We start from the raw sequence: 19529 nt of genomic DNA, 5'->3' as shown, positions 1-19529 counted from the left end.
CCAATACACGGAACTCATATCCCATTGTTACGAAATTTCTAGAAGCGGGTGCTCGAGCAGACGACCCCTGGTTTCGTAGTCAAACAGTGCTACCTTTGGACCGCTGCGTCCGCTCTTCTTTGAGTTGATTATTATTCTTTTATAGGTCAACCATCGCCTGCTCAATTTACGATTCAAATTTCAAAGTGCAGTCTGATCAGCACTGCCCCGCGAACTGCGGACTAGAATGCATTTCACAATGCGAAGCCCATTGCTTTTGAATCGAACTGCAAACTGCAGACTAGTCTGCAGTTCGCGCCTGCAAACTGGTCTGCAGTTCGCGATTCAAATCAAAGTGCAGTCTGTTCAGCAATGCCATGCGAACTGCGGACTAGAATGCATTTCACCATTCGAAGGTCATAGCTTGGAAATCGAATTGCAAATGGCAGATTAGTCTGTAGTTCGCAGTTCACGATTCGAATGGCGAACTGCAAACTGGTCTGCCGTTCGCAGTTAGAATTGCAGACTGCATCTTGTCTGCAATCCACGATTCAAATCTCAAAGTGTAGTCTGGCCAGCGCTGCCCTGCGAACTGCAGATTAGAATGCATTTCACAATCCGATGGTCATGGCTTTGGAAACGAATGGCAAATTGCAGACTGGTGTGCAGTTCACGATTCGAATTGCGGACTGCAAACTGGTCTGCAGTTCATGATTTAAAATGAAAGTACAAGGAATGTTACTAGAATAATTTTACTTCTAAGAAAGTGGTTGTTAAATAAAAGTAAATGAAAGTACAAGGAATGTTACTATAATAATTTTAGTACTTAGAAGGTGGTTGTTAAATAGAGGTTATGGGTCTGCACTCCCTCCCCTTAACGATTCGAACTGCAAACTGGTCTGCAGTTCACGATTCAAAATAAAAGTTTATTGGAACGTTATTCTTATAATTTAAGTACTAAGTTAGTGGTTGCTAAATAAATGTTAAGGGTCTGCACTCGCAATATAGGTTTAAATATAGCATTTAAATGTGATATATTTAAAGTTTCAGTCAGGTGACATATAGGTCCATTGGGCCGGGTACTGTAACTTTGTTTTGTCATGTTATGAAATAGTATTTGCTGTTTTATGTACATGTCACTATAATAAAATATTTACTTACTTACTAACTTACTTACTTACTTATAGGTAACATTTCAATGCCTGCATGGTGACCCCAGGTGTTTTATTTTTGTGTTATTTGGAAGAGTTGTGTCAGCTGAACAAGAATTAGTAAAAGTAATGACCATCAGTAATATGCAAGAATCATTACAGTCATGTTTTCTGACTGTAAAATGATAAATCTTACACTGTAATAACTGGATTTCTGTTGAAGTATCATTGAAGACTATAAAGTAAAAAAATAAAAATTCTACAACATGTTGTGTCATGTAATTTATCTTTTTCTTTCCAGTAGACACTACACTTTAAAATGATATGAGCTTACCAGGCATCAATATTTGATATATTTTGATAGCACTGTTAGAACTTGCTTATTTGCGGATCGGGTACCTTAAGTCGTCTATAAAACGATTAAACGGTCAATGTATTTCGCGGGGTCGTGAGTTCGATTCTCGGGCGGGGCGTATGTTCTCCGTGACGATTTGATGAAAGACGTTGTGTCTGAAATCATTCGTCCTCCACCTCTGATTCATGTGGGGAAGTTGGCAGTTACTTGCAGAGAACAGGTGTGTACTGGTACAGAAACCAGGAACACTGGTTAGGTAAACTGCCCGCCGTTACATAACTGAAATACTTTTGGAAAACGGCGTTAAACCCAAAACAGACAAAAATAAAAAATAATACATCAAAACCTTACTAAAGACTTTACAGGAAACAACAATGGGAATGTGCGTGATTTGTTGTTGATTTTGTTTGGAGAAATTGATTTACTAAGAACTTTACAGAGCGCTCAGCTATTGAGATCGCCCAGTGTCCGCTATTTACCGTGTGTCGTCGCCAACAATTCCTTTGTTAATTAACAGTAGTTGCCACGCTATCAGCACAGTCGACACGGACCCTAGTTAGTATGTTTTCCCAATTTCCTAAATGATACTAGGTCATTTGGGGTTAGAAACTAGGTCACAAGGTCACATCATAAACACTCATATTTTCAACTTGGTCCACGTGAAAATTGATCAGATTGTTTACCCAGATATATCAAGTTCGAAACCAATAATTCTAGGGGAGTTGGATTCTGGGTCTCGAATAAAAAAGATGGATCATTGGGTCAGATCACACTGGGTCACGTTGTTAAATTGCAAAAACTAATTTCATTTCGTATGCTATAAAGACCCCAACGATGACCTAAGATGACCAAATATTGGCTTAAGGACATCGTTTCGGCGCAGAATACAGCAGTAACTGAGCACGAAAACATATTCTAATTTCGTGATGAGGCCTTCTTTGGAGGTATGTCTTCAGCATTCTGAATATCCGTTGGCTATGTTATATGTACTATCATTTTGTTATACACAGCAGCTATTTATCCACATGGTTGTCCTCCTGGATGCTGGGAATTACAGCAGTAACAAGGATTCGAGCCCATTTTCTGACATGTAAAAAATTCTAAAGAAACAGGATGCCGTCGGTATCCTGAACATCCTTCGACGATGTAATATGTTGTTTCTTTTGAAAAAACATATCAACAATATATCGATATCGTGCAATGCAGTTGGGATAACAGCAGCAAGAGGGTTTCGAGCCCGTTTCTTTAGACATAAAAAAGACAAAATATTATTTAAAACAGCTGTGAAAATGTTTCGACGACCAATAATAAATAATTGCTAAAATTAATTTCATACCGTATTTCGCACAACTTCCAACTACTGTTGTTACTGCTATAACTTCCAACAGCAGTAGTAATACTGCTGTTGTTGCTAAAACTGCCAACAGTTACAGCAGTAATACTGTTGTTACTATTATAAATTTACAACAGTAATAGCAGTAATACTGTTGCTACTGCTATAACACTTCCAGCAGTAGAAGCAGTAATACTGCTGTTACTGCTACAACGTTATAGCAGTAATAATGCTGTTACTGCTGTACTGCTAACTTCACACTGGTCCAATAATTGTGATTGCATTTTTATGATAAAACCAATTGAAGGTATCCGATCCACAAATTTGGAGGGAAAAAAACTCAAACACAATAATTTTTCTGCTCATTTTTACTACACTGTCCCAATTTGACGTTACAATATGCATCTTCGTATAAACATTTATCTAGCTAAAATTATTCTTTGAAATTCAAAATTCTAGTAAACGAAAAGATATATTTAATATTATAATATAACATAAACTTTGGTGGTACGAACGTCTGTCTTACCCAAAATCAAATGAGACAGACTATAGTCTTATATCGTGATTAAGTGTATTAAGGTCCTAAATACTGGTATTTTTAAACCTTTACATACAAACTGACATATACTCTGTATGTGTAGGTGTATTAGCCAATCTTAAATTTATGACAGGCATATTTCATATTTGCAAACATCTCTCTCTCTCTCTCTCTCTCTCTCTCTCTCTCTCTCTCTATATATATATATAGGGAACCTTTCAAACGCATTACGAGCGATTTGTTATAGGTAACCGAAAGCACAATAACTGATTAAAACCATAACTAAGATCAATCAAGTAAACGGTGCAACAACCATATTAGCATGATACATGTACAGAATGAATAACGTTATTTAAACTGTTTTACCTGTCTACACAATTTTTAACAAAAATAAACATGGCTTTTAATCATTTCTTATGAAGTATGCACAGTATATACTGCTTAAGTAAAAAATTTCTTTATTATTTGTGGGCTTTATTTTAGATCATACATTTTAATATAATTATTATCATCTGAATCTCTGTCTTCACATACAAACAGTTTGTTGTCTCCTTCACAAACAAGAATTGAAAGTGGTTTCTGGACATGCTGTACAAAGAGAGGCAGAATTTCTCTTGTATCTGGTACTATCATGCTCACTCTTCCATTATTAGCTTGAACGCATACAACAACAGTTCCATCACTGGTCACTGCCAGTCCCCTTGGAGATATAAGATTCTCACTCGTCATCGTTGCCTTTAGATGCCCATCTATTGTTAGCTCATACACTGCATGTTTATCACAGTCTGACACAATAATACTCTTATCACCTCTGAAGGCTATGTAGGGTGGATACAAAAACATGCTGGTATCTTTGACTGTATGTAGAATATCACCTTTCATGTTCAGTATCTGGACAGCAGCTGGTCGGACAAAAGACACTGCAATGACACCATTACGATGATCAATCCCTCTGCACTCTGTTCTAACTTTCAGGCTGTGACTTTCAGTCAGTCCGTTTTTGGTGCTCATAAACAAGACTTTCCCTTTATTGCGTAAGGTGACTGCAACAGTTTCAGAATTTATCACTGTTACATCCCATGGGTAACCAGGTGTCTTATACCTTGTTGTGACTGTATTGTCTTTTACATTCAATATCTTCAGAGAATCATTTCGATAATCCACAAGCAGAAGCTCATCAGAAGAAAGCATTGCTAATCCTGTAATCCAACAATTAAATCTGTCATCAGTAGTTTTTACATCGAGCTTCTTCACATAATGTGCCTTCATATCAACTATACTTTTCTTGATTTGTGCAGTAAATTTCTGCGTTTGTGTCGTAATGATTCCTAGTTGGGTCTGGTTTCGTTTTAGCAAATACAGTTCTTTGCATGGTTCAAACTGGCACAAATGTATTTGACTACTTGAAGCAACCTTTTTAAAGTCCCTTTGAAATTTCTCTATTTTCACCCGTGCAAGCTTTGCTGTTACGAACAATTCATTAATCTTGTCCATATGATTGTCTAGATTATCCTGAAAGTCGCTGATTTCGTTTTCCATGGTTTTACATTCATCTAGAAACTGACTTTGTTGAGAAACATCATTAGCATTTAGCTTTTCTACTTCTTGTATAAGTTCTGTTTCCACACGGTCTAGGTAACTGTTCATTTCTCTACGATAGGATTTTATTTCTTTGATAATTTTGATCTTTACATCTTCAACAGCTTGCAAACTTCGCTTTATTTCATGTTTTGAGGCTGATATATCTTTTCGGAGATCTTCAATCTTCCTCTTTATTTGTTGAAGTTCATCACTGTTACCATAGTTACCAGATACATCAGAAACTAACTGAACCTTGCAGGATTTATGTTCCAACACCATACAGTCACCACATCCCACTGAGTTGTGTCCTTGACAGTAGAATTTCACTATCTCGGTGTGGTGGAAAGCACATAGCTCAGAACACGGATCGGTCTGAATTTTGACCCTCGGCATTTTATCTTTAGATTTGATCACGTGATTCTTGCTTACAGACTGTTTACGATGAAATTTGAGACATGACGAACAAAAATATTCATGACAGGTTTCACAGTATCCCTCTGCCGGTACATTATCGCCGTCACCGTGGCACGGCTGGCATAAAATATTTTCTTTTCCATCTTCCTGGTTGGATTGTGTACGTCCTGATACCTCCATATTTGGTTTGTTTACTTAAATGCATTACAAGGTAACCTTTTCATGATATTATACACAGCTAAATTATGTCTAATACTTCAATAAATCATTTATTTGTTTGCATGGATATGAAAAATAGTCCTTAATATTGACCAGTTTGGTAATGTCCAAAGTTTACATTAGAGCATGTAAACAGGAAGTTTTAAATTTTTCTACAGGTTAAATAAGGGGAGACTACACATATTTTCTTCCTTGTTTAGGCTATATACCAATAAAAGAAATTGTTCTTTGTTTCATATAAAATTCAGCTACTTCAGAACAATTTTGTTACAGTTTCTAGATTTTCACTCCGTCGTAGACCTATTTTCCACAAGATATCCATACATTTACTTCAAGAAAACGAAAAGAAAAAGGGGTGTTGAATAGTATGCAGTGAAATGCAAGTCAACTGAAGTCAGGTACCCTCATGTTGCCGCATTTCAGAAAGCGGTCCACAGAATAAACACCCTACTTTTGTTTTCAAGTAAACAACTCGAAAACATGCGAATATTAGCATCAAAAGTGCCCTATTTAAAATTCTATGTAAAATTCATTCCACGAGTGAAATAATGCCCATTTGGCCCTTGAGTTACGCGCAAATGCGCGAAAAATGGAAAAATTAGGATCTATTTATTAGGGACTTCTTTCCACTACACCACGGAAGCACATTTTTGACCGAATTACTGCATTGTAACCTTTACAGTCGTTGAGGTAGCAAGGTACATTTAGATGCGAAAATTTTGGGCACGGACGGTCTTACATGTAGCGAATCGCAATATTGCACTTCACCTATGAGCAAAATTAGGGTGGCCATTTTATAAATTGCGTGCATGTTTTGTGCTTTTAATTAATGGCAAGATCAGGATTCTCATACAAGAATAAAGAAAGTTATCGAAACGGAAGGTTTACACCATCCATGAAAAATAGCATGCCAAAATCATCAATTTCGCACCTTTTGAACAGCCTACAATGATCCCGCTGCAAGATCAATGTCCAATTTTATTGCATTTCTCAGTTTAATGGTCCTTACTGAACGTCAGGACATAAACGGAATGGGGGCCCATCCAGCTCGTTTTTTCACAAAATAACGAAAATGTTCCTGAGTATCAATCAACAAGCACAGAACCCTTCCGTGATTTGAATTTTTCCGCGAAAAGGTGTCTCATTGATCATACAAAGCTACCAGCAGTTAGTTTTCCAACTGACAACAGAATTTTACATGTGTCGGCTGTATAAATTTTCTAAAGAATTAATAATCATTATCTCTCACCTTAATTTACAGACATCCAAAATCACGATGTTCTATTTATAACAAATATTGACGGGGGCCAAAATTCGAAAGTGTACCCTGCTACCTTGAAATGTATATTATATGCACACCGTTGAAGTATGTATGTTTAAGGACCTGCTCCAGTCCTACCTTTTAACCTTTAATTGTTACTAAAAAGTATGAAAATCCAGACTATGAACAGTGACGCCTGTCAAAATAGAGTCTATTTTATTTAAAATTCTATATAAAATGCCTGTGGTTTTGCGTGCTTAAGTGTGGCACGTAGCCGTTAACTGTTACCTATTGTAATCATGGGTTGCATACACACAGTAGACTCAGACTAGAATTTAATAGCCGCGGAGCAGGGATTTAAGTTAGGTATCATTGCGTATAATAGACTGACTACAGGTTAGGGTCAGCCTTACTTAATGGTGTACATACATTTTGGGTAAATTTTTAAACATGTTCACTTTCCATCATTTTTGACATGGAATGTAGGCCTATATATATGACGCTGGTGCAACCCATATGGACGACTTCTCCGGAAGACTGTTAGTAATAGTGCAAGGTACAGAAGACGCTCCAGTTCTAGAAGCTTCCCTGGTTCTTTAGCGTGTCAGATGTAAATCAGCCATACATGGAACTCTTATTCCATTGTTACGAAATGTTAGGTTCTAGAAGCGGGTGCTCGAGCAGACGACCCCTGGTTTCGTAGTCAAACAGTACTACCATTGGACCACTGCGTCCGCTCTACTTTTATATAGGTCAACCATCGCCAGCTCAATTCACGATTCAAATTTCAAAATGCAGTCTAATCAGCACTGCCTCGCGAACTGCGGACTAGAATGCATTTCAAAATTTGAAGCCCATAGCTTTGGAATCGAATTGCAAACAGTAGATTGGTCTGCAGTTCGTGATTCTAATTGCGAACTGCAAACTGATCCGCAGTTCACGATTGAAATATTAAAGTGCAGTCTAATCAGCACTGCCCTGCGAACTGCGGACTAGAATGCATTTCACAATGCGAAGCCCATAGCTTTTGAATCGAATTGCAAACTGCAGACTAAATTTAGTCTGCAGTTCGCGCCTGCAAACTGGTCTGCAGTTCGCGATTCAAATCAAAGTGCATTCTGTTCAGCAATGCCATGCGAACTGCGGACTAGAATGCATTTCACCAGTGAGTGATTTGTTGTTGTTGTTTGGAGAAATTTATTTACTAAGAATTTTACCAATTGCTCAGCTATTGTGATCGCCCAATGTCCGCTATTCATGCACCGTGTGTCGTCGCCAACAATTCCTTTGTTAATTAATAGCAGAGGCCACGCTATCAGCACAGATGAAACGGACTCTAGTTAGTATGTTTTCCCAATTTTCTAAATGATACCAGGTCATTTGGGGTTAGAAACTAGGTCACAAGGTCACATCATAAACACATATTTTCAAGTTGGTTAACGTGAAAATTGATCAGATTGTTTACCCAGATATATCAAGTTCGAAACCAATAATTCTAGGGGAGTTGGATTCTGGGTCTCGAATAAAAAAACAAGAGCTGTCTGTAAGACAGCGCGCTCCACTATTCGTCGATTTGACAGTAAAATGAATATATGTCTCAATAAGAGACCTCTACTTTAAAAGGAAGATACACCAAGGGGTATAATTCTGTCAAGAATACAAACTAGAGTTATTGGAATTGTTACCACACATGCAGATGATGATGGTAAAAATATATTTTGAGTTTCAAGTCATAACCTTATTTAGTACCAAAGTAATGTCCAGAAAACGAAGATTGTCAAAACATTTAAGTATGAAAGGGGCATAATTTGGTCAAAACACAAATCAGAGTTATGGGGATAGTTACCACTCATGCAAATGATGATGATAAAGATACAGTTCAAGTTTGAAGTCTTTATCTTATATTGTACTAAATTAACATCAAGAAAGCGAAGATTGCCAAAAGTATGAAAGGGGCATGATTCTGTCAAAAATACAATTAGAGTTACGGGGATTGTAACACAAATAATAAAGAAATATTTTTAATTTCAAGACATTATCTTTTAAAGAACCTAAGATATGTCTATAAACAAAGCTTTCAAAAAAATTTAACATGAAAATAATTCCAAGTGTAACGACTTTGTGACCTTGACCTTGGGTATAATGGACCCAGCCCCTGCATATACTTTGTTTGTATGCTGGACAATGTTTATGTGAAGTTACAGTAAGATATAAGCAATAGTAACAAAGATGTGACAGAAAAACAAAGGTTGCCGAAAAACCAAGAAAGCTCACGCCGACGCCGACGCCGACGCCGGGCAAGTAGAGTAGCCCCCTATTCTCCTAATAGTGGAGCTAAAAATGGATCATTGGTTTAGATCACACTGGGTAACATTGTTAAACATCTAACAAAAGCCGCTTTTTGTACCGAATTTGCATGGATCACTGTTGGAGTATTTACCCTGATGAAATCTAAATCAACTTTGTATTAAGGAAATCTAATTACATTTTGAACAGCTTGAAACTAGCTAGTCAACTGATGTCTAGAACTTGCATACTGTGTCAAATCATAGTAAGGCTTGGTTACACTCCAGTGGCCACATTTAGAACCCGGTTTGCTGTAAACTACAGAAAAGAACAGAACAGATCATACCTTTATTATCTTAGAGAAAACAATGCAAGAACATAGACATATTCAACCTGACATTATCCATAAATTACTTAAACTAAATGCATTTCATATCTCATAAAGGCATCAACGATGACTTACGATGACAAAATATTGTCTTCAGCGCATCGTTTCGGCACAGAATACAGCTGTAATTGAACACCAAAACTTGTTCCAATTACTAGATGAGGTCTTCTTTGGACGTATGCCGTCGGCATTTTTAAAATCCGTCGGCATTGTAATATATACTGTTATTTGGACATATGTACCAGCAATACATCCACATGGTTTAATTTATCCTCAAATCTTCCAGGACGCAGTGAATTACAGCAGTAACAAGGATTCAGACCCATTTTCGGACATCTGAAAAATGCTTAAAATTACGATTTTCAACAGATCAGACCGTTCTTCGACGGAATATAAAACATAAACTGCTAAAACTATTTTCATTTTGTATATAATAAAGACTTCAACGATGACCTAAGCAGACCAAATCGTGGCTCATTTTGATCGTTTCGGCGCAGAATACAGCAGTATCTAAGCACCAAAATATGTTTCAATTTTGTGATGAGGCCTTCTTTGGACGCATGCCGTCGGCATCCTGAAAATCCACCGGCAATGTAATATGTACTATTGTTTGAACATACATACAGGAACTATATCCACATAGTTAAATTCATCCTCAAGTGCTCTCGGACGCTATGAATTACAGCAATAAAAAGGATTCAAGCCCACTTTCGGACACCTAAAAAATTTTAAAATTACGATTTTCAACACATTTCACTTGCTCTTCCTCGGCACATAATGCATGAATTAATAAAACTAGATTCATTTCATATCTCACAAACAAGATGACCAAATATTGGCTTAATGGCATCTATTCGGCGCAAAATACAACAGTACTGAGCACCAAAACATGTTCCAATTTCGTGATGAGGTCTTCTTTGGACGTATGCCGTCGTTTTCATGAAAATCCGACGGCAGTGTAATATGTACTATTATTTGGACATACATACCAGCAATAAATCTACATACTTAGTTTGATTCATCCTCAAGTCCTCCAGGACGCTGCGAATTACAGCAGTAACAAAGATTCAAGCCAATTTTCATGCACCTGTAAAATGCTTAAAATTACGATTTTCAACATATTATTTCACTGTTCTTCGTTGACACATAATGTATGAATTGCTAAAACTAAATTCATTTCATATCTCATAATGGCCTAAACGATGACCTCACATGACACAATGTTGGCTTAAGGGCGTCCAGTTTCGGCGCAGTAACAGCAGTAACTCAGCACCAAAACATGTTCCATTTTCGTGATGAGGTCTTCTTTGGACGTATGCCGTCGGTATCCTGAAAATCCGCCGGCAATGTAATATGTACTATTGTTTGGACATATGTACCAGAAATATATACATATGGTTTGATTCATCCTCAAGTCCTCCCGGACGCAGTGAATTACAGCAGTAACAAGGATTCAAGCTCATTTTCAGACACCTGAAAAATGCTTAAAATTACGATTTTCAACACATTTCACTGTTCTTCGTCGGCCCATAATGCATAAATTGCTAAAACTAAATTCATTTCATATCTCATAAAGGCCTCAACGATGGCCTAAGATGACAAAAATGGCTTAAACGCAGCGTTTCGGCGCAGAATACAGCAGTAACTGAACACCAAAACATGTTCCAATTTCGTGATGAGGTCTACTTTGGACGTATGCCGTCGGCATATTGAACATCCGTAGGCAGTGTAATATATACTGTTACTTGGACATACATACCAGTAATGTATCCATGTGGTTCAATTTATCCTCAAGTCCTCAAGAATTCGAGCCCATTTTCGAACACCTGAAAAATGGCAAAAATTGCGATTTTCCGCACATTTCACTGTTCTTTGTCAGAACATTATGCATAAATTGCAAAAATAAATTTAATTTCGTATGTTATAAAGACCCCAACGATGACTTAAGATAACCAAATATTATCTTACGGGCATCGTTTCGGCGCAGAATATAGCAGTAACTGAGCACGAAAACCTGTTCTAATTTCGTGATGAGGCCTTCTTTGGACTTATGTCTTCGGCATTCTTAATTTCTGTCGGCTATGTTATATGTACTATTATTTTGATATACATACCAGCAATTTCCATATGGTTGTCCTCCTGGACGCTGGGAATTAATTACAGCAATAACAAGGATTCGAGCCCATTTTCGGACATGTAAAAATTCTAAAAAAAAAAACAGGATGCCGTCGGTATCCTGAACATCCGTCGGAGATGTAATATGTAGTCTCTTTTGAACCAACATATCAACAATATATCGATATCGTGGAATGCAGCTGCGAATAACAGCAGCAAGAGGGTTTCGAGCCCGTTTCTTTAGACATAAAAAGACAAAAATATTTTTTAAAACAGCTGTGAAAATGTTTAGATGACCAATAATAAATAAATTGCTAAAATTAATTTCATATTGTATTTCGCACAACTTCCATCTACTGCTGTTTTTGCTATAACTTCCAACAGTAGCAGCAATAATACTGTTGTTACTGCTATAAATTTACAACACTAACAGCAGTAATACTGTTGCTACTGCTATAACTTTACAACAGTAATACTGATGCTACTGCTATAACTTTACAACAGTAATACTGGTGCTACTACTCTAACTTTACAACAGTAATACTGTTGCTAACTGCTATAACTTTACAACAGTAATACTGCTGCTACTGCTATAACTTTACAACAGTAATACTGCTGCTAACTGCTATAACTTTACAACAGTAATACTGCTGCTACTGCTATAACTTTACAACAGTAATACTGATGCTAACTGCTATAACTTTACAACAGTAATACTGCTGCTACTACTCTAACTTTACAACAGTAATACTGTTGCTAACTGCTATAACTTTACAACAGTAATACTGCTGCTACTGCTATAACTTTACAACAGTAATAGCAGTAATACTGTTGCTACTGCTATAACGTTCCAGCAGTAGAAGCAGTAATACTGTTGCTACTGCTATAACGTTCCAGCAGTAGTAGCAGTAATACTGTTGCTACTGCTACAACGTTATAGCAGTAATATTGCTGTTACAGCTGTAACTGCTGTACTGCTAAATACACGCTGGTCCAATAATTGTGGTTGCATTTTTATGATAAAACCAATTTACAGTTTTTAGCTCACGTTAAATATTGACCAAAATGATTATTTTGTAATCATATATGGTAGGACTACTTTTTTTAAATTATGAAATTGCCTACTTATTTTATACAGCTTATAAACAAATACCTATGGATAAATAAGTCAAACACGTATTTCTATCTATCAACCACATGGTAACATTGATACTGTCTTAAATTCTATAAGGGCTATCATGCATTATACGGGACAAAACACCTAGTAAGCGTCGATTTTACAGCTCTTGTATCGTCTCATCATGAGATTATGAGCAATGTCACAAGAAAATGGCTCACATGGGATATTCTAGCATGAAGCTTACTATTACAAACATTTGTACGTTACAACTCTAACACTTGGAGCAAAGGACAGAAACAACCTGCTGGAGTTACTTAAACAGTTAATGAAGAAAACTAACATACTAGGAACATCATAGAACAACCTTGGGACGGGCGCCAGTCTAGGTATATTCAATAATAAGATTTTCAGATTCCCGTAGTTACAATGCCACATACATGATCATATTTAAAAAATGTAGCAAAGTAAGTATACAAATATTTGGAGGGAAAAAAACTCAAACAGAATATTTTTTTCTGCTCATTTTTACTACACTGTCCCAATTTGACGTTACAATATGCATCTTCTTATAAACATTTATCTAGCTAAAATTATTCTTTGAAATTCAAAATTATAGTCAACGAAAAAACATATTAAATATTATAACATAACATAAACTTTGGTGGTACGAACGTCTGTCTTACCCAAAATAAAATGAGACAGACTATAGTCTTATATCGTGATTTAGTGTATTAAGGCCCTAAATACTGGTATTAAACCTTTACATACAAACTGACATATACTCTGTATGTGTATGTGTATTAACCCAACTTAAATTTATGACAGGCATATTTCATATCTCTCTCTCTCTCTCTCTCTCTCTCTCTCTGTAGGGAACCTTTCAAATGCATTACGAACGATTTGTTATAGGTAACCGGAAGCACAATAACTAATGTAAACCATAACTAAAATTCAATCAAGTAAACGGTGCAACAACCTTATTAGCAAGTTACATGTACAGAATGAATAACGTTATATAAACTGCATTACCTGTCTACACAATTTTTAACAAAAATAAACATGACTTTTAATAATTTCTTATGAGGTATGCACAGTATATACTGCTTAAGTACAAAATAAAGAGTTCTTTACTAGTTTTGGGCTTTATTTTAGATCATACATTTTAATATGATTATCATCTGAATCTGTGTTCACATACAAACAGTTTGTTGTCTCCTTCACAAACAAGAATTGACAGAGGTTTCTGGACATGCTGTACAAAGAGAGGCAGAATTTCTCTTGAATCTGGAACTATCATGCTCACTCTTCCGCTGTTACCTTGCCCACAAACTACAACAGTTCCATCACTGGTCACTGCCAGTCCTCTTGGAGATTTAAGATTCTCACTCGTCATCGTTGCCTTTAGATGCCCATCTATTGTTAGCTCATACACTGCTTGTTTACAATAGTCTGACACAATAATACTCTTATCACCTCTGAAAGCTATGTAGGTTGGATACACAAACATGCTGGTATCTTTGACTGTATGTAGAATATCACCTTTCATGTTCAGTATCTGGACAGCTGCTGGCTCGATAAAGGACACTGCAATGACACCATTACGGTGATCAATCCCTCTGCACTCTATTTTAACTTTCAGGCTGTGACTTTCAGTCAGTCCGTTTTTGGTGCTCATAAACAAGACTTTCCCTTTATTGCGTAAGGTGACTGCAACAGTTTCAGAATTTATCACTGTTACATCCCATGGTTCACCAGGTGTCTTATACCTTGTTGTGACTGTATTGTCTTTTACATTCTATATCTTCAGAGAATCATTATGATAATCCACAAGCAGAAGTTCATCAGGAGAAATCATTGCTAATCCTGTAATCCAACAATTATATATGTCGCCTGTAGTTGTTACATCGAGCTTCTTCACATAATGTGCCTTCATATCAACTATACTTTTCTTGATTTGTGCAGTAAATTTCTGCGTTTGTGTCTTTATGATTCCTAGTTGGGTCTGGTTTCGTTTCAGCAAATCTAGTTCTTTGCAGGGTTCAAACTTGCACAAATGTATTTGACTACTTGAAGCAACCTTTTTAAAGTCCCTTTGAAATTTCTCTATTTTCATCCGTGCAAGCTTTGCTGTTACGAACAATTCATTAATCTTGTCCATATGATTGTCTAGTTTATCCTGAAAGTCGCTGATTTCGTTTTCCATGGTTTTGCATTCATCTAGAAACTGACTTTGTTGAGACACATCATAAGCATTTAGCTTTTCAACTTCTTGTATAAGTTCTGTTTCCACACGGTCTAGGTAATTGTTCATTTCTCTACGATAGGATTTTATATCTTTGATAATTTTGATCTTTACATCTTCAACAACTTGCAAACTTCGCTTTATTTCATGTTTTGAGGCTGATATATCTTTTCGGAGATCTTCAATCTTCCTCTTTATTTGTTCAAGTTCATCACTGTTACCATAGTTACCAGATACATCAGAAACTAACTGAACCTTGCAGGATTTATGTTCCAACACCATACAGTCACCACATCCCACTGAGTTGTGTCCTTGACAGTAGAATTTCACTATCTCGGTATGGTGGAAAGCACATAGCTCAGAACACGGATCGGTCTGAATTTTGACCCTCGGCATTTCATCTTTAGATTTGATCACGTGATTCTTGCTTACAGACTGTTTACGATGAAATTTGAGACATGACGAACAAAAATATTCATGACAGGTTTCACAGTATCCCTCTGCTGGTACATTATCGCCGTCACCGTGGCACGGCTGGCATAAAATATTTTCTTTTCCATCTTCCTGGTTGGATTTTGTACGTCCTGACACCTCCATATTTGGTTTGTTTACTTAAATGCATTACAAGGTAACCTTTTCATGATATTATACACAGCTTAATTACGTCTAATACTTCAATAAATCATTTATTTGTTTGCTTGGATATGAAAAATACTCCTTGATATTGACCAGTTTGGTAATGTCCAAAGTTTACATTAGAGCATGTAAACAGGAAGTTTTAAATTTTTCTACAGGTTAAATAAGGGGAGACTACACAAATTTTCTTCCTTGTTTAGGCTATATACCAATAAAAGAAATTGTTCTTTGTTTCATATAAAATTCAGCTACTTCAGAACAATTTTGTTACAGTTTCTAGATTTCACTCCGTCGTAGACCTATTTTCCACAAGATATCCATACATTTGCTTCAACAAAACGAAAAGAAAAAGGGGTGTTGAATAGTATGCAGTGGAATGCAAGTCAACTGAAGTCAGGTACCCTCATATTGCCGCATTTCAGAAAGCGGTCCACAGAATAAACACCCTACTTTCGTTTTCAAGTAAACAACTCGAAAACATGCGAATATTAGCATGAAAAGTGTCATATTTTATGTAAAATTCATTCCACGAGTGAAATAATGCTCATTTGGCTCTTGATTAACGCGCAAATGCGCGAAAAAATGGAAAAAATAGGATCTATTTATAAGGGACTTCTTTTGACTACACCACGGAAGCCGAGTGGCTAAGGTCGCTGGCTTCAAATCACTTGCCCCTCATCGATGAGAGTTCGAGCCTCACTCGGGGAGTTGAATTCTTCATGTGAGGAAGCTGGCTTACGGAAGGTCGGTGGTTCTACCCAGGTGCCCGCTCGTGATGAAATAATGCACGGAGGGGCACCTGGGGTCTTCCTCCACCATCAAAGCTGGAAAGTCGCCATATGACCTAAAATTGTGTCGGTGCGATGTTAACCCTCCACCCCCCCCCCCCCCCCCCCCCTCCCCCCAAAAAAAAACACCACGGAAGCACATTTTTGACCGAATTACTGCATTGTAACCTTTACAGTCGTTGAAATGTATATTATATGCACACCGTTGAAGTATGTATGTTTAAGGACCTGCTCCAGTCCTACCTTTTAACCTTTAATTGTTACTGAAAAAGTATGAAAATCCAGACTATGAACAGTGACGCCTGTCAAAATAGAGTCTATTTTATTTAAAATTCTATATAAAATGCCTGTGGTTTTGCGTGCTTACGTGTGGCACGTAGCCGTTAACTGTTACCTATTGTAATCATGGGTTGCATACACACAGTAGACTCAGACTAGAATTTAATAGACATTTGCGAATTAAGGATGTACGAGCGAATTTTTTCTAACGTTAAGAATTTTTTCATACCCTGTGAGCTTGAAGAACAATAGTTTCTAAGACAAACAAGAGCAGAAAAAACATAGGTCACCGAACTCGTTTTTATAGGGTATTTTCTTCACCCACTGTTTACGCATTTCTGAAATTTTGTAAAATTGAAAAGGTTATAATGCAGTAATTCGGTCGAAAGAAGTCCCTAATAAATAGATCCTAATTTTTCCATTTTTCGCGCATTTGCACGTAAATCGGGGACCAAATGGGCATTATTTTACTCGTGGAATGAAGTTTACATAAAATAGGACACTTTTCATGCTAATATTTGCATGTTTTCGAGTTGTTTACTTGAAAACGAAAGTAGGGTGTTTATTCTGCGGACCGCTTTCTGAAATGCGGCAATATGAGGGTACCTGACTTCAGTTGACTTGCATTTCACTGCATACTATTCAACACCCCTTTTTCTTTTCGTTTTGTTGAAGCAAATGTATGGATATCTTGTGGAAAATAGGTCTACGACGGAGTGAAAATCTAGAAACTGTAACAAAATTGTTCTGAAATACTAGTAGCTGAATTTTATATGAAACAAAGAACAATTTCTTTTATTGGTATATAGCCTATAATGTTGGTACTTTATAAAACATATAATATCCTATTTAATTTTATAGGGATTTCAGGTCTTTCAGGTTAATATGAATATATGGTGATGTCAGTTATATATAAGCACAAATGTCACTAACAAATCTCTTTAGTTTTTACATGTTGACATAATTACCCCACCCACTTCATTTTCAATGGGAAAAAACGTATTTAGATCTTAAAAAAAATCTGACGTTAAGATTTTCAAAATATTTTGCAGCATTAATGACACACAAAAATGCTTCAAAATGGAAAGAAAAAAAGTTGGGGTCACCGTGCATCTAAGAGATTTATTAAGAAAAAACTTAAAAAGTGGTGAATTTTGATATTTTTTGTTCTTTTTTTTTTTAATTTATATTTCCTAGATAATATAAAGTGCTATCTTGAAAACTTTTATTTTATTTATAGCTTAACATTATATGTATCAGTCAGAAAAATATCAAAACCAAACCTGATCTGCTTTAATAGATATTTGAAATTACCTACCCCTACCCCATTGTAAATCTTACGTCAATTTTAGGCAAAGCCAGCCAAAAATAAGGGTGAAAATTTTTTTTTCGCAAAAAGCATGATAGATTTGGTTAAATGGTACATTATTAGCCATATTTTAATTATTTATCATTAATTTTTGGCAAAACTTTTGTTAGAAAGCAATATTCGAAGAAACATTTTTCAAAATGGCGGATATCCTGAAAAAAAAACGCTCATACATCCTTAAGTCTACGTGGACTGTGGACACCTAAGGCGATAGATTTTTCAAGGGGATCGTCTCAACATAATTTGCTTATATTATGTGCGGTAGGAAAAAGAGTTTATAACGACAATAGGGTTTGGGTTATTATATCATCATTATGCGGTAGGTGATATAAATTCGGATGTGTCTGTTTTTAGCTCGACTTTTTCGAAGAAAAAGTAGAGCTATTGCACTCGCTCCGACGTCGGCGTCGCCGTTGGTTAAAGTTTTTGATAAAGTCAAATATCTCTGTTACTATCAAAGCTATTGACCTGAAACTGATAATAGTTATTTACTATCAAAGTCTACACACACCAGGAGAAATAATCCCTATAACTCTGATTTGAATTTTGATAGAATTATGTCCCGTTTTAACTTAGAATATCTGGTTAAAACTTTTGATAAAGTCAAGTATCCCTGTTACTATCAAAGCTATTGACTTTAAACAGTTATTTATTATTGTAGTCTACACCAGGAAAAACAATCTCTAATTTAAATTTTGACAGAATTATGCCCCCTTTTCACTTAGAATGTTTTGTTAAAATTTTTGATAAATTCAAATATCTCTGTTACTATTAAAACTTCTGACTTGAAACTTAAAATACTGTTTTACTATCAAAGTCTACACGCGGAGAATTAATCCCCATTACTCTTATTTGAATTTTGACAAAGTTATGTCCCGTTTTTACTTGGAATATTTTTACTGGCAAAGCTCTAATTCAGAGTCAAGCACTAAGAAAAGTCGAGCGCGCTGCCTTACGGACAGCCCTTGTTCTGTGGGAGAAGTTATGCTACACATATCGCCAAAAGTATTGAAGCGAGCCATGCGCTCTGCACGTCGTCTCATTGTGGTGAACATTTGTGCCAAGTTTCTTTAAGATCCCTCAAACAGATCAAGAGTTACAGAGCGGACACAAACAAAGTCAGATGACCTTGAACCTTAGTGTGACCTTGACCTTAAAGCGAGCCACCTGGTACAGGCGCTCTGCACGTCGTCTTGATGTGGATAACATTTGTATCAAGTTTGTTTTAAATCCTTTAAGGGGTTCAGTTACAGAGCGGAGTCGACACGAAATTGCTAACGGAAAGACACACACACAAACACACAGACTGACAGACGGCCAGATGAACACCTGTTGTATCCCAAAACACGTCCCCTCGGGCGTATAATAACAACAGAGGAATGGAGACGCAAGCTATTACGTTCTCTACAGTTTTCACAATGATTTACCTACTGACCTACATTTTGATCCCAGCTGACCCAATTTAGATTTTTTAT

General features: G+C 36.5%; 2 protein-coding genes across 2 annotated transcripts; both read right to left on the bottom strand.

Annotated features, from left to right (window-relative positions):
- Window positions 1-3830: 3830 nt before the first annotated feature.
- LOC123546044 (uncharacterized) lies at window positions 3831-5531 on the bottom strand. The gene has a single exon (XM_045332231.2). The coding sequence runs from the start codon at window positions 5529-5531 to the stop codon at window positions 3831-3833; it is 1701 nt and encodes a 566-aa protein (XP_045188166.2).
- A 9004-nt stretch (window positions 5532-14535) lies between these two features.
- Window positions 14536-15579, bottom strand: LOC123546043 (transcription intermediary factor 1-alpha-like). Its single transcript, XM_045332230.2, has one exon. It carries the CDS (start codon window positions 15577-15579, stop codon window positions 14536-14538), a length of 1044 nt encoding a protein of 347 aa, XP_045188165.2.
- Window positions 15580-19529: the final 3950 nt, after the last annotated feature.

The sequence above is a fragment of the Mercenaria mercenaria genome, chromosome 9 (genome assembly GCF_021730395.1).
Source record: "Mercenaria mercenaria strain notata chromosome 9, MADL_Memer_1, whole genome shotgun sequence".
NCBI classification, from domain to species: Eukaryota; Metazoa; Mollusca; class Bivalvia; order Venerida; family Veneridae; genus Mercenaria; species Mercenaria mercenaria.
Note: the sequence above shows the minus strand (reverse complement) of the source record. Positions and strands in the feature narration are given on the sequence as shown.

What these genes read in the sequence shown, in the direction of transcription:
- LOC123546043 (XM_045332230.2), bottom strand. Translation starts at nt 15,579, where the DNA reads ATGGAGGTGTCAGGACGTACAAAATCCAACCAGGAAGATGGAAAAGAA.
- LOC123546044 (XM_045332231.2), bottom strand. Translation starts at nt 5,531, where the DNA reads ATGGAGGTATCAGGACGTACACAATCCAACCAGGAAGATGGAAAAGAA.